Source organism: Nothobranchius furzeri, chromosome 14, assembly GCF_043380555.1.
Source record: "Nothobranchius furzeri strain GRZ-AD chromosome 14, NfurGRZ-RIMD1, whole genome shotgun sequence".
Classification (NCBI taxonomy): Eukaryota; Metazoa; Chordata; class Actinopteri; order Cyprinodontiformes; family Nothobranchiidae; genus Nothobranchius; species Nothobranchius furzeri.
Genome location: NC_091754.1, coordinates 16,876,465 through 16,892,670, shown reverse-complemented (window position 1 = coordinate 16,892,670; position 16,206 = coordinate 16,876,465). Strand labels below are relative to the sequence as shown.

Below are 16,206 nucleotides of genomic sequence, written 5' to 3'. Positions count from 1 at the left end.
GTGTTTATTAGAGCTCGTTTTGTTTATTCCCCAGTTCTGGATGACCATTTGTGTTTTTGTATTAATTATATTTATTCCTTCCAGCCCAGAGAGATGTTTTCTTAAATAAACTCCCTTTAAGAGATTTAATTTGGTTTTTTCTTTTCACAATTCATTTTCTTTACTCCCTCCTTAACCATCATACACCTAGTCGAGCTGAGGGACGTAAAAATGTGTGTTTCACTGAAGGATCTGAGGATGTCTCCAAAGTTCAGACATAGCCAGAGGCGTGATGTCTCATACTGAGATTAATCAGGTTGACATATTCTCGCTGAGCCGGCGCAAGAAGACGCAGGGCAAGTGGCACAATGATATGTTTATTGAGAGGCTTTGGATAGTAAAAAAAAAAGGTGGTAGCCGTTGCTGGAATGTTACAGAAAACATAGACATCAAACTCATTACCTAAAACACGCGCACACACACTCGGAATCGAACCATTCTTATGAGAAAACACAACATTACACAAGACCCGACGGCACCACAGTTCCTACGTGTTGATTTTTACATGAAGAAAGTTCACAGTCACATAGATGAGGGAGATTTTCTTCTTAGGCACAGCAAAAGCAGTCAGATGTGCATTTGTACCAACAGGAAAATATGAAAACATTTTACTCAGAGGCTCTGATGGACTGAGTATTTACAGTGGATCTGTGGAAAGGTTATTTTTATCACCCGTAGACTCGACAGCGTGCGCTTCGAATGCATCAAAATATACCTTTTTATTCCTTTGAACTGGAATCGTACCATAAGGACTCAGGTCATCAGGTCGCCTCTGTACATAGTTTCTCATCAGCTCTTCATGTATATACACACATTTGCGGTTTTGCAGAACACGGGACTGGCACATTTAATATAAATGTAATCCCAAGTCAGTCAAGAGGAATGGCTACTAAAGCAAATTCAGTGTACATACATCTCCACTGGTCTCCGTTGATGCTTCAAAACGAACAGGTTAATCACATTAAGACAACATCACTGACAGCTGATCGAGCCGTTTAGCTCTTTTACTGGATTTTGCAGTTCGAGTTCAGAAAGTTCAACGCGTAATCCCGTCTGAGTAGAACACGTCTGCATGCTAATGCAACAAGAACGCCCTGTCTTTGGATAACCTTGTGCACAAATGCGAGTTCTCTTGGTCTCCTTTTGTTCAAACACTCCCACTTCAGCAGCTGGACTGAGAAAAAACAAGCAGCTCTTGACAGGATGTAGCACACACTTCGCCTTGCTGAACAGTAAACTGGTGTTTTCATTTAGTGTCACAGGAAACGAGCACATTTGTTTGACTGGGAATATAATTGGTAGCTTGTTATTTACTTAGTAACTTACAGTAGCTTAAGGGAGACAGGCTCAAACAGAGAAGCAAACACACACACACACACACTATTTGAATATGGTGGAAACAATGAAAAAAGCAGAAAACAAAACTCAGTCATTAAAACTGAAAAATATTGCTGGCATTTAAGAGTCAGCTCACACAAATCTAAGAAAACATCCAACTAATGGATTGTTTGCTTTAAATGAAAAGTCTAAATGTCCCAGTTTGTTCAGAAACTAAAGCTGATGGTGATATCAGAAGTCTTCTGAGCTTCATTTGTTTCCCAGTTAACAGAAACAATCCCGTGCCCTTAATTGGAAAAATACCATTCACATTAACAAAAAAACTAACCAGCTAACTAATTTCACTCAAATTATCAAGTAAAAAAATAATTTATCTGAACTGCTTGCATTTCTGTTTTGTAACTAAGCAGGTTTGTCTATTTCTATATACGGTATGTATCACCATGTTCATCTTAGCCAAAGTTTCTCATTCAGAATTTAAATTCCTACAGAATTCATTGGAGGAATCCCTACAAAAAGGTAATAAATCCCAAATCTCTGACCTCAGCTGTCCTTACAAGTTAGAGCAGCAATCCAGTTTCCCCTTTCAGGAATTATGATGTTTTTTTTTTTTTAGAAATCCTTAAAAGCGATGGACTTAGCCTGTACTGTGATATAATGCAGGCAATATGTGATTTTTTTTTCTAAGCCCGCCCCCGCCCCGTAGAGCCCCATGCATTTTGAATTGACCTCGACTCAGCTTTAGCCAATAGAGCTAAGCCCAGGGAACAGAAGACCGATGCACCGGTGTTAGGAAGCCAAATGGTTACACAGGACTCGCTCTGCCGCTGAGCGGTTCTTGGAAAATCGCTCTATAGTCACAACATCACGTGGGACTTGAGAACAGGAAGTGACTTTTTTGTTTTTATGTGATCAGACCTCCCGTCGTGTTTTGTGAGGCTTCAAAATGGATAAGTATGCTGTTTAGTACAATATTTTAAGATCAATAGTACTTTAAACTTATCAATACTATAGTCAAGTAGCATTCATAAGCTCCTCGTCCGTGTTTTGGCGGGTAGGTTTGTGCTGTAGTGCCGTTTCACGTCGTAGTACATGTTGTAAAGTAGCCCACAATGTCATTAACAGCTGCACCACAGAAACAGAACGAGTGCCTATCTTCGGCGGAGTGACACGGACCGGTGTTCTGGGACGTGGCGCTGCGCTCCACATGTAGCCGCTCTCAGTAACTAGAATGGCTTCTTTTTAAAATGACTGCATGGGCGTGGCGTGACCCAGGCTTTGGATACCCGCTTATGTGCGAATGCCAATCGCAGAGCGTGCACGAGCATTTGCGGAAGTACCTTAACGGATGCAGAGTTGGCGACGTTTCTTATGGACAATCAATACATTTGCAGTGTTCTCTGGTGTATATCAATGCCTTATTAGTCATTTTAAAAAAAAGCCATGCTCTTGCTCTGAGATGCAGATTTTTCTAGGTGCAGAGGTGGACTGAAAACAGCAGGACCATCTGTTTTCTATCAGTAGCTAACGCAGGAGATGGGTGTCGAAGAGCGTTTCCATGTTCAGCCTGCATGAAAGTCTCAGAGTGACCGATTAGAACTAGAAAGAATCATTTTAAAATGTTTACTCAGTCAACCACACCTTTAAAATATATTTATGAATAAACAACGTAACGTGAGAATAATAATTGTAAAATGATGTGTTTTAGCTCTGTTGGCAGGCTAGAGGTGCGCATTCCGGACATAATCGTGGAAGTAGGGGGAGGGGCTTAAGATGCAATACATTTTCCACCTCTAGATGGTGTCCTCTGAGAAAAACTCCAGATTTTTGCTCTGACAAGGAAGGCCAGCATGTGTCGCCTCTGAATTCAGAGTAATCCTCATTTACAAAAGAATAGATGGTTCAGATGAGCCTTGAGAGTTTTTGTGAGTTGCATCCCAATGATGAACCGAACCCCGCTGATGAACAGGCTTAACAACTTTGAATCAAACAATCTAAAATTATTCAAATGAACATTAATAAACAAAGAGAGACAAACAAATTTTTGACTCCTGGGTAACTTGAGGCTGGTATATCATTTCACACTCTTCTGACAGCTAAATTAGTGAACACAGTGATACTATTGCTTCATATACAGCAAATAATGACAAAGGCTGGATGCTCATTGGCCAAAACATAGCTTCAACATGTCAAATTCCAAAAAACATTTGATCTTCAGCGCTAAAATGCATCAGTCACAGTGGAAAAGGCGTTATGGCGCATTTTGAACTTGTGTGTGTGTGTGTGTGTGTGTGTGTGTGTGCGTGCCCCTCCACGAGAGACAGACATGTTTGTTTGCTGTTTGGATAAGCCTTTTCCTGGATGTACTGCTTCCAGCATTTTGTGTGTGGTGTGTCAGCTTAGCAGATAGCGTCTGAATCTCACCACTGGGATATCTCAATCCCACAATGCACTGGGAGAGGTGCCAAATGAGGAAGCAGCATTAGCTGCAGCGATGAGTAACCAGTCACAGTTTGCAGGCTATAAAGAAAGTGCTTTCCCGTTTAATCTGGGGCTCGTGTGAGTTAATTCTTGACTCGTGTGCATCAACGCCCAGACAGTAACAGAAGTTTTCACAGAAGAGAAGAGAAATGGCCACAGAAAAAAGAGAATAGTTCCTCTGGCTTTCCTTTCTGTTTATTAGCAGATGGAAGCCTCCAGATGCACCTGCATATTCCAGGGTTTTTACAAATTCCCAGAAATAAGCCCAAATGTTTCATTGCCCTTGAGATGATGACATAATCTCATAGCTAAGCCCACTTATATAGGGGCGTGTCTTCATAGATCCTCCTATAGGTCCTAAATGTCTTCACAATAAATGTGCAATAAAAGTAGAAGAAAGACTAAATAAAGTGCTTAAAGTAAAACAGGCTGGATGGAATGAAGGAAATGACTGAATGATGTGTCACCATGTGTGTTGCAAACAGCAACAGCAGTATAGACTGGAGCTTATTTTATCTTGCTATTTGAATGTTTGGGTTAAAATCAACACATTTATTTTGAATTTCACGTGATTTGGTTGATCTGTAAAGCCCAAATTTGGATATCTGATTAAGTTATTGCTTCGTAAAAAACATTTTGAAGTATTTTTCCTAAAGCCCGCCTAATGACATTCAAGTGATTGAAGCAAGAATGCGACTACGGATTTCAGTGTGGACCACATTTACTGACTAAACTTGGGATTCAGCCGCAAGTCACAAACTTCTTTCTGATTTGTGACTAAAGGACAGCAGCTGCCTCCTTCTCTGTGACTGACATATCGTTTTTATTTTATTATTTATTTTGTATGTATTGTTTGCTTGCTCAAAGAAAATTGAACTGCCTTCCACCCCCCTGTAGCCCTTCAATGCAATGGCTGGAGCAAACGGTAGCTTGTCCGACCCTCTACAACCAATGGGTCCGGTGCAACACTTTGTTGCGAGCTTTAAGAAGGTCAAAAATCTTGAAGATGAAAGTGGACCCAAGTTTGAAGTCTTTACATGATGTTTTCAAACGGTTTTAGTCCTATTGGTCATCTCAAAGTCACCTGCTACTGTAAGCCCAGCAACTGGATGCTGACTTCCCATAAGCCTCGTTGAAGCTGGGGGTTGAACGATGGCGGTGTGGTCATCTCTCTGCGCCCATTTGCCCAGTAGCCTCCTCCGCAGTCCCCATTCAGGGCTGGTGACAGAGCAGCTGACAGAACTGTGGCAGCACCCTCTGCAGGAGTCTAGGAGGAATAGATACACAATTTTCTTAATTTTTCTTAATTAAGTGACAGATCCCGACCTGTGTGAAGCTGCGTTTGCATGTAGAACTCCAGACTATTTACGAAGGCGGATATCAGTCGCTCCTATGAATCACCAAGGGGACCACATCTATCAGAATGACAAATGGCAGGTTTCTATTTGTTTGGCCACATATGGAAGATTTTTAGTGATGGAAAAAAAAAGACCACCAATAGCGGCTTTCTGAGGGGAAAAAAATAGTACTTTGTGGCACATTTGGTTCCTTGTTGCAGCTCACCAGTTGCTGCTTTGCTCACAGGAACGCTGCAGCTGTTGCATTCATCACTTCCTCCGAGTGTTGACCGATCACTGTCAGAAACCGTGTTTTTGTAAACAGTCTGGCTTGTGTTATTGATTCGGTTCTCTCTTTTTTGTTTTTAGCAATTTACTTTATTTATGTCTCAGCTGACATTTACTACCGACTTACCTCCTTAAATGCTTCCAAACTGTTATTTTTAGTGCAATGGAGCACCCTTGTAGTTCTTTTTCAGTTATATGGATGGACTGTTTGTAAATAGCCTGTACTTGTATAGCACCTTCTTAGGGTTCTACAGCCCCTCAAGGCGCTTCACAATACCCGTTCACCCATTCACATGCTGGTGGGGATGAACTACGATGTAGCCACAGCTGCTCTGGGGCTCAGGCAAGGCCTGCCATACACTGGTGCCACCGTTCGCTCTGACCGCCACCATCAGGCAAGGCGGGTTAAGTGTCTTGCCCAAGAACACAACAGCAGCATTCTGTGGTGGGAGCTGGGATCGAACCTGCAACCTTCCAATTACTGGACAACCCGCCCGCAGGAAACAACTAATTATGAGGTTGACACAAAAGGAGCAGGGCCAATAAGGCAGCAGAGAAAATAAAATGTATTCAATAAGGAAACTTAAAAAAAAATGTTAGGACTGGGAACATTTTTAAAATATCGATATAATTTCAAATATGTAACAAGATGACTCTGTAATGTTTATTTCCACATAAATACAACCTGTGAAATTCTAGAGATAGCAAGCGTTGCTAGCGCTAGCAGCTGCTGCTCCGTTTCTAAGCATTTATCCTTACACAGCAGACACTAGTCCTGTCACAATAAAATCAATGAATGCAATAACATTTTTTATTCTATACTCATTTATTCTACCATACTCTTAAACATTACTTAAACGCTAATTTGTAAGTAAAAAATGATAACATTTACATAACAACTTTGCTGCGTTGACAGAAACGTACATCGTTATTTGTGCTGTTAAATACAAAGAGCAGGCTCTTCAGTGATTTACCCTAAAAAGAAGGCGGGCGATTAGACTTTGTGCCATACGGAGAGGTGTCCAGAGATGGTGATACAGAGCCGTGTCCACCATGCCAGGATCCACAGCGCATGAAATCACTGGAAAGCCTCCAAGCTGCAGCTCCTGATGGAGGTGGGAGCTGAATAACAGCTGGGCCAGCTTACTATTACAATATGCAGCATGAGCTGAATAATGTTGGCTGAAGACAGAAAGCAATACAGCATATTACACCTCAAAAGAATGCTCTAGAACTACGACAAGTTTGTAAATTGTTCTGAAGAACTGGAGCCACCACCTACCGGCAGTTCAGATCATTTAGTCTGATCTCCCCGATGCCATGGGCTGACGACGAAACGCTGACCACGGAAGAGTTGTCACCACACTTCCCAGAATCCTTCAGGGTGTCCAGCAGCAGCCAGGTCAGCAGAAAATGGCCAAGATAGTTCACACCAAAGTGCAGCTCAAATCCGTCGTCCGTACGCCCCTCAGGCAGGAGCATCACACCCGCTTGAACACACAAACCATTAGGTAGGAAACTAAAACATATTCATATGTATATTAAATTTTATTTATTAGACAAAACATCACAGCACAGAAAGGTTAAAAAGTGTTTTCAACAAGACATTAACTGCTGTCAACACCCCAACAGTCCATTGCTGCTTTAGGAGCTTTGGCAATAGAGACAAAGACAGAGTGATGCTCCATCCTATCAGTTGCTGTGTTATCAGACAGAGTTCAGCAAGACAGGAGTAAACACATGCTTGATATATTACGAGGTCCTTGCTTCATCAGTCACCAAAACTCCCCCCGCCCCGTTTCAGATCCACGTGACTTACACGAGTCAGCCAATACCAACCTCCATTCACGTTGGCACGAATAACCCACTAGCTGCAATCAATAGTTGTTTATAAAAATAAAACAGCCTTGGTAGATTTAAAAGGACACACTGAATCTTTCAGCATCACATAATTACACATCTATGTGGACGGGATTTATTTTTTTGACCCAACGTAGAAGTTTGACCTGAGGCTGATCTCAGGAAGCTCGTTAAAAATTAAATGCCTGAACTAAATTGGTCGTTATGAACACAATTTAGATTTTATGCATTTACTCTGCACCAAATAACTTAAAAAAATTACATAAAGGTTACATTTTGCACTGATATTTTAGAGCGTAAAAGTGATGCACTCAACCAGAACAGCGACAGATGTTATTAAACGAGTGTGAAGGTAACTTATAGCTCTAATATCTAAGCGGGTGTCTAGTGCTTTTAACACCGCTACACACACGTGCAAATTTTACACTGTTGCTGCTTTAGAATCACACTCCTCTGCAGAAGATTCAAACTTCTATTGAATACTAGGGATGGTTTCGATGAAGGCCTTTTTACCAATATTCGATACATCGACACATACGGTACATGTTGCTTCTGCAACATGGTATGGACAGATGCAGAAGTTTATGATAAAATATTATTGTTGGCATTACTGAGATGTCATTTATCTTGAATAAGAGTTATTTTTGTCAGCCTGAATTTATACAAGGGCTGGACGATAAAGAAAAATGTCCTATCGATTAAAAAAAATACATTTTATCAATCGATATCAATAATTATTGAAAATTATATGAAAACTGTAGAAAATGCATTTTAAGTGCGGCCCTAGCCATTCTGTCATTACTTTATGATAAAAACAAGTTGGTTGCGTTACCAGACTTAGTTTTTATTGATTCTCAGCAAACCATTGTTTCTTGTCAGACTTGTAAGAATGAAAATATTGCCACACTGGTGAACTAATGTAACCTTTTTGGGACAGCTTCTTGCACCTCTCCTTGCTGCAACATCTTGTTTAAGTCACATTGCTGTCTGATGAGGTTTGAAAGGGGAGGGCTTGGAGACGGAGCGTGCTTGGGTGTAAGTAATGACTCTCGTATGAAGCTACTCGATAGGCAATGATGAAGAAAGGAAACTTTTAATACAAGTTTTTAATGATCCATTTTTTCTATTGAACCACATGTCTATCGAATGATATATATCAATATTGAATTACTGTCCAGCCCTACGTAAAATGCTTCGTTTCAGTGAAAGTCTGCTCATGCCCGCTCTGACAAAACGTGTTTACAACAGCTTCTTAGGCAAGCTGGTATATAATATTCCAGAGGTTAAGGTGTCTGACTGCCATCTCAGCCATGTGCTGACATGGGTTAGACTCCCGGTGGTGCCGGCAGTAATTTATTTAGCCAGCTGAAGCAAGTTTCATGTTTTTATATTTTAGTTTTATTGATTATTTTCTAAAAAATATTTTGTGTCTCCAAACATCTTTCAATTTGGTCATTTCTAAGCATCAGTTTGGTTCATTTACTCTGCTCACCTCACATGGACTCACACTGGCTAAATAAAGAAAGAAAGCAAAAAAAAAACCCCCCACAAAAACACAAAAACAAACATATTAGTCCTTATATTTTAAATAGTTTAACAATAAAGTACTGAAAACATCATACTGACAAGTGCATATCCTGATCGGGATGTGAACCTGCACAAAACTGCATGTCAGCCCAGCACACACCACCAGACTACCAAGTCTGCTGCAAGGCACTAGTCGCCTAAGCCACATATCCTGGTGGCCAGAGGAAACAGGTTTCAAACCAGAGACTAGAATTCCAGGGAGGGACAAGCAGGGGCAACTCCAGAAAATTTTGACAGGGGTGGCCAGAAGGGGCCAAAGAAATTTTTGGGGTGGCACACCAAATTGGTCCATCTGGTAACTCTGGGAGAGTTTAGCCTGTGACGATGTATTGCGTTGCTCCTTCATTCATTTTTATTAAAAAAAAACACTACGTATCCAAAACATTTAACTTAAATTTTATAAACACAAACATTTCAAAAAAATTTATTTCCGTTATTTAAAATGTTATTTCTAATTTAATTTTAAAATGTATTTTTTTAGTTTAATTCACCGGTTGCTGTGTTCACAAAAAAATGGAGATAAAAACTTTTTTTTTAAATGGTGAGCAGCAGAAACATGTATTTTTTTTATTCTGATTATTTCTTTTCTCGTTAATTGTATTATTTTTATTTTGTTTTGAAATTATTTCTTGAATAAATAAGATCAATTTATGGTTTGACTGAACATTAATATGATTTATTAACACTGGCTTTTGCTGGGGGGGGGGGGCAGCAATTTTCTAGGGGTGGCTATGGCCAACCCTTGAGGGCGCGTCCATGGTGGCGTCATTGGGAGCAGGGCCTGATGTTGGGAGCAGAAAGATGGAGAGACGTATAATCCCAAACATTAAGCCATTTTAGGAATTTCAAAATAAAATTCAGAATTTGCAATGGAAACAGGAAAATACATGAATACAGCCAAAAATGGGTTTCTGGGTATTTCTCATGCTAAAAGGCTCCAAATAGTGGATTTTCCCTTTTTAGAATAAAAACCAACAAAGACCATTCACAATATTTCATTTTAATGCCAATAGTGTTCAATAATATTTAGGACAAAAAATGTCGACACCTTTACCAAATATGTATCAAACACTTAACACATTCAAGTGGAGCTCCATCTTTACATTAGAAGAACGATTCATATTATTCACACTCACCATTATTAATCAAAATATTTAGTGGCAGGTCCCTCTCCTTGAAGCTCTTGGTAAACTGACGAACAGACTGCAAAGAGGCGAGGTCCAATTTCCTGAACTCCACTGGAATCGACAGAAACACGCACACACGCACGCACGCACACACACACACACACACACACACACACACACACACACACACACACAAGTCAGAGCTATTGAAAGTGGATTATTCCTGCTAGCAGTTTTGCTGGTAAGACATCAAAGAGTGTATTAATCATCTCATCCGGAGTCTCCGTGGGTTCCTCTCACCACAGTACTAACACCAATATGCTTCCACTTCCTCAGCACATTATCGCTGATCTAAAGAACGTTTTTTTTTTCTGAGCCCATCAAAGCTAATAACCGTTAATGTATGATACAACAAAAGTGGGAAGAGGCCAGCCAAAACCTTGGAGATTGTCTATTAATGTAAAAGAGGCTTTTGTGTCCCTGCTGGGAAATCACAACAATGATGCAAAACACAGAGTAAAGTAGAAGGCAGATCCCGATGTCTTCTGATGATGCAATACTGTAATGTAGAAGGAATCGATGACACCTAAAACGTGTGACTTAATCCTGCTGCATGGCTCCAAACGCAAAGCCATTTCGTGTTCAGCTGCTTTAGTTTCTTCCTCATTTAGTGTTTCAGTAAATAAAAAACAAAAACTGACTGTTTTTTATTATTATTTCTGGTTTCCATAGGTTCCCAATTTTTCTAAAATGGATCTTGCACTGCAGACAAGATTGAATTTCAGTTTCAATCATCAGCTGCAAATTGAAAACTCATCTCATCAGCAAACACTTCAAATTGTTTCACAACTCCTGCAGATATCAGTGTTGGCATTCAAACGCTTGTAGAGAACAAATGTTTGTTTTATTAAGTAAAACTATTGTCTGTCTCATACAATTAAAAGCAGGATAAAAGTGGACAGAAACACACCTGATCCTACAAAACAGCATTTTTAACACTTTATTTGTAAATTTCCAATCGTCAAACAGAACAAATATTCTTTTTTCTTCAAAAATAACCACAGAAAAACAATCTTGATCTGAGGCAGAGGAAAGCATTCACTGTAGTACTTTTTAATTTTTACTGTTAGGATGTATCGTTCTCTATTTTAATGCCTGTTGTTTTATATTGCTGTGTTCAGCACTTTGGGCTGCCTTGACTGGCAGCAGGAAGGTGCTTCGTAAATGAATGAATGAATGAATGAATGAAGTTTCCAGTATTTTGTGTAAAACATATTTACTGATTGGTGCGTTCTTAATATCTACATAGTTGACGCAATCATGCAGATTTTCTTTTAACATTTAACCAAATAAACATAATTTTTCCCTCTTTCCTCCTAAATGCTTTGTATTAAATATTGTGTTGTGACAGGCTAATTTAGCTTATAATGAATATTAAGTTTATAATCACATTAAGGCTATTAGGTCAAGAATGTGTCAACAGCTTAAAGCGCCATATTTATTTATTAGCACTGTCCTGTTTTATGCCTTTATCCAAAGCAAAGCAAAAATCCAAAACAAACCCATAAAATACATTTTGGGCCATTTTTGAATTTGGTTAATTTAATTTATGTTAACATTTGTCAAGGTACAAAGCAAGCAAATGAACATTTTACCAGAAAACCTTGACTTTCAAAGCAAAAGAAAAATGTTTTGAACCTTTCCATAACCCCGGTGTGTCTGAAGAGGCTCAGATATAATGGACTGAGACAGGAAGATGACCGAGAGGGAGCGGAGGAGAGGCGAGTCGATGGGAATGATAAAAAATGGCTGCCAAGATGGATGAAAGTGCAGCTGTCCCTGATGAAGATCTGATAGCAAACGTATCTCCAAGGCATGCCACTCACCTCTTGTGTGTGTGTGTGTGTGTGTGTGTGTGTGTGTGTGTGTGTGTGTGTGTGTGTGTGTGTGTGTGTGTGTGTGTGTGTGTGTGTGTGTGTGAGTGAAAGACAAAAAGGGTACAGAGAAAGGAAAACAAAGAATACAGAACACATGTTTGCATCTAAATAGTGGTAAGAACATTTATCAGAATCAGAAAAGCTTTATTGTCAGTGCTCCAGCGTCCCGAAGCATAGAAATTTGACTCTGCAGCACAGCCTGACCAAGGTTACACACACACACACACACACATGTAGACAAAACAGATACAGGCAGACCACGAGAGCAGCCATGAACGGCGCTCATTTCATTTAGATGAAAAGGGGATTACATGAGGATAAATTGGGGGAGGGAAAAAAAGGCATTCCAGAGTTACTCCTGGCAGGGTGTAGCTTTGCTATGCAAAAAAACACCTCAAACATATAAGCACGAACATCAACAATTCACAACATGAGACTCCAATAAGAAGGCGGGGGGATCCTGTTTTCCCCAGCGAGAGCAGCCATCTAAGGCGCTCATCTACTGTACGGTCACAGGTGGGGGGGAGATCTTGGGAGAAGAGAAGAGCACATTGACTCTTCCAGCTGACAACCTTGCAAGGCTGAAGTCCACCAATCCGAAGGCAGGTTGGGGTAGGTGGGGGTTTTCACAGCATCTGTCTGCATTCCTTCATGGGGGTTTTAATTGTTTGCAGCTCAAGGCTACCAGGGCTTCAGATTCAGATAACAAGAATTTGTTTGGGTCAGGCTGAGATAATTTTCCTCTCTGCCTTCAGTTTTTAAACTGATTATTTCCAGTCCTTCAGTGAAGCCAATTTTGGGTTTTAAACCTGTCCATACCGTCCGGTGACTCTCTCCGAGATGACATCCATTTTGTGCACTAATGCCGGTATCACAGCTAGAACATTGTCCAGCTTACGATTCACCTCGAGTAACGTCCCAGTCTGAGAAGTCTCCATATGGACGGTGCTTTCCGTGGGTGCGGGTCGCCCTCCAATTGCTCCCGTCTTCCCAAATTTTCAGAAAACCAGATATCTTCCCACTTCAATCAGGAGAAATCCAGTGATCATCAGACTGAATATCCACACGTCTTTGATGTACTCAATGGACAGCTGGAAGAGGCATATGATCTTCTACTCCTTCCAGGAATCCAAAATATATCTTACCGGGTGCGTCCCCTGTGGACATGTGGGAGCCCCCTGCTCCGTTCTCATTGTTGGAAAAATCTTATCGATCACATTGAATGACCAGTTTATCAAATCCATGGTTAGTAAAAAATAGAGTTTTTCAGAAGAAATGCAGAGAAGCGCTCTATGGGCAGACAGGACAAAGAGCCTTGGGAAAAAATATAAGGGAGCAAAAGAAGAAAGCATCTGTACTCGAGTGCCAGAGAAGATATGTTTGTTTGGTTTTATTTGAACATCATCATCATTGTTATAATAATAATAACAATAATAATAATAATAATAATAATAATTTTTTTTCATTAATTTCTCTGTAAAACCTACAAAAATGATACAACTGTTGCTCAATTTACTTTTTCATTTGTTTTCTCCAATATCAAATTTTAGAAATAAAGAAATTCAGCAGGAACTGGTAACTGATGCTCCATATGTTTCCTTTTGTGATGTCATACACCGAATGTCCATATATATGTTGTCCATATAGAACTGGATGTTTTAGATTCAAGATAATTTATTGTCATTGCACAAGTGTACAACAAAATTGACTTTAAAATTGACTGTGAAAGTAGTAGCCCTGCTGTTAGTTCTTGTACCTTTGAAGGTGTGGAACACTGAAAAAACATTTTATAAACTATGATTTCTGATTATAATCAGTCATTCTGTGTTGGCCATGCAGGCTGAAGATGAAAATACTCCTGCACCTATCTCTTGCATTAACTTCTGATAGAAAATCAACAGCAAAACTCTAGGATTTGTAAAGCCTGACAGATGTACGTCACACTGCAATCCTGCTAATGTTGAGCTAACGATGCTAACGGTGAATTGGAAACAAATAGTCGGCTCTAAAATATTCTAAGCTATGTTTTTTATTCACCAACAACTCTACTAATCAACTTACTAACTCGGGTACAAGAGGGGGAGCACATCTCATGGAGGCCTCCATTGTTTTGAAATGTGGACCGCAGTACTCAAATTTGACCACAGGGTGTCATTCTAACGTCCTCCTCCTTTAATCAGAAGAAAAACATTTTAACAGTTGTTTTAGTCTCAGATCTTGGTTTAACTGGGCATTAAAAGCTACAAGAAATTCTTCCTTAAAACTGCTAAAAACCCTCAAATTAACAAAACTTTTTTTCTCTCTTTTGATCACTATTGAGTTTCTTTGCAACACAAATTTGAAAGAGCAAGGAGGAAAAAATGTTTCCATCATAATAACAAATCCCCATTTCCACCTGGCTTTAACATGCTTGTGTCCCGACTGACTACAACAGACATGATTAAGCTGGATTATAACTAAATCTGATATTGAAATGCATTGGTGTTAAACACATTCAATTTGACCTCTCGCTTCCAGGAGAGCAGAGATCTTGCACAACCTACATGCTAAAGAAGATGGTAAATAACATGATGATGATTTTAGATGAATGGAGCCAAGCATTCACCTCATCCAATCATTGAGAATGTCCCGTTAGGAATTATGGCAGAAAAGTTGTGACTGCTCATACTGAGGCAGGTCCTATTGGTGGTTTAATCCTGCTAAAGGGGAGTTTTCCTCTTTTCTGTCGCTACATGCTTGCTTAAGCCTAATTTACACTTCTTGGTCTGCATTGGGATGGGGACACGCAATGCCATTAAGTGTCGGCACAAGAGCTCTCTGACTAGTTTGCAGAGGGTGATGGAAACAAGTGCCAATTTTTAACTATCCGTCAAAAGAGACAGAGACTGGTCAGTACGCCACTTCCTGTAAATTTGTCAACAGCACTGCCTTTGTTGCTTCAGAAAATAAAAAGATATTTAGCAGCAGACACAGAACAGATTGAAGAATGCATCGTGGGAAAAGTATGAAAATATGAACGTTTATTTACCCGTGAACGAAGGAGTACAATTATATGCAGCAAGTGTTTTATTTGTGGACGGAAATAATGAGAAACGTGAGTTTATTGGTGCTGATCGCATGAAGCGGTGGAGAGGAATGAGGGACAAATTTGTCCGTGTTAAAAAGTCTCTGAAATTCATTAAAACAACGTAAACACAACAGTAAATACATTTTTGAGGACCAAAGAGGACCAAATACGTAAGAATTGTGCTACGCCCTCTGTTGTCCTGGTGGGAAATTGTTTTGCAACAATCCCCAGCTGACAGAGGAGTCTGAGAGCAAAACATCTCTGACAGTGTGTGTGTGTGTGTGTGTGTGTGTGTGTGTGTGTGTGTGTGTGTGTGTGTGTGTGTGTGTGTGTGTGTGTGTGTGTGTGTGTGTGTGTCTCCCTCGCGGAGATGACGGAGAAGTGTAAATTAGGCTTTCATATGGGGATTGCTGTAAAGTTTCTGACAGAACAAGTCAGGGACTCGATGCACTCTACTGGGTGTCTTACATTGGAAACTTTTAACTAATTGACATAATGAACTGAACTCAATGCACTAATGAGTAGATTCAATTGGAACGTTTACTTTGTGAAGTGCCTTGAGTGTACTCTTGTTGGGATTTGGTGCTATATAAATAAACTGAATTGATTTGAATAGGTGTTACACCAAGCTAGAAAACGGGAGACTGACATTAGAATTGTTATTTTTCAAAATGCAGATGGCTTGAATGGCTTTTTCCAGCATCTACTCTACTTTGCTAGGATGGCATTACCATATACAGCCGGTGTTAAAAAATACCAATGTGTCAAATTCCAATATTGTCAGAAAAAAAAAAAAACAATGCAAGTAGGAGACAAGGATTAAAAAAATATAAATAAATAAATAAAGTCATTTCATGTACAAAATGGATGTGTGGTTGAATTTTCAGTTTTACTTAAATAGTTTTTAATGTTTTGTCCAACTTTTAGAGAAATTCCATAAAGTTTATGAACGTAATGTCACCACGTGAGCGCAGAGACGCACCGAGAGGAAAATGGCAGCTTGCGCACAAACTGACTTGGTGTCTAAAAAAAAACACAACTTCTGCAGTTTTGGAGTAAGGGTTCAAAGCAAACCTAAAAGGAGAGCCGGTAAACGCTGATGATGAAATTATTGCAATCAAAAGATGACCCCGTCAACGCAGGAA

General features: G+C 39.8%; 1 protein-coding gene across 3 annotated transcripts in view; it reads right to left on the bottom strand.

Annotated features, from left to right (window-relative positions):
- Nucleotides 1-337: 337 nt before the first annotated feature.
- Nucleotides 338-16,206, bottom strand: part of LOC107390240 (polyprenol dehydrogenase) — a 49,275-nt gene continuing 33,406 nt past the window's right edge. For all 3 annotated transcript variants that reach the window (XM_054747033.2, XM_015966852.3, XM_070543948.1), the window contains 4 exons: nt 10,067-10,168; nt 6,766-6,973; nt 6,458-6,665; nt 338-5,125 (listed from right to left, as the gene is read on the bottom strand). In XM_054747033.2, the coding sequence (XP_054603008.1) occupies nt 4,946-5,125; nt 6,458-6,665; nt 6,766-6,973; nt 10,067-10,168 (698 nt within the window). In that variant the 3' untranslated portion in view covers nt 338-4,945. The remainder of the gene's footprint in view (nt 5,126-6,457; nt 6,666-6,765; nt 6,974-10,066; nt 10,169-16,206) is intronic.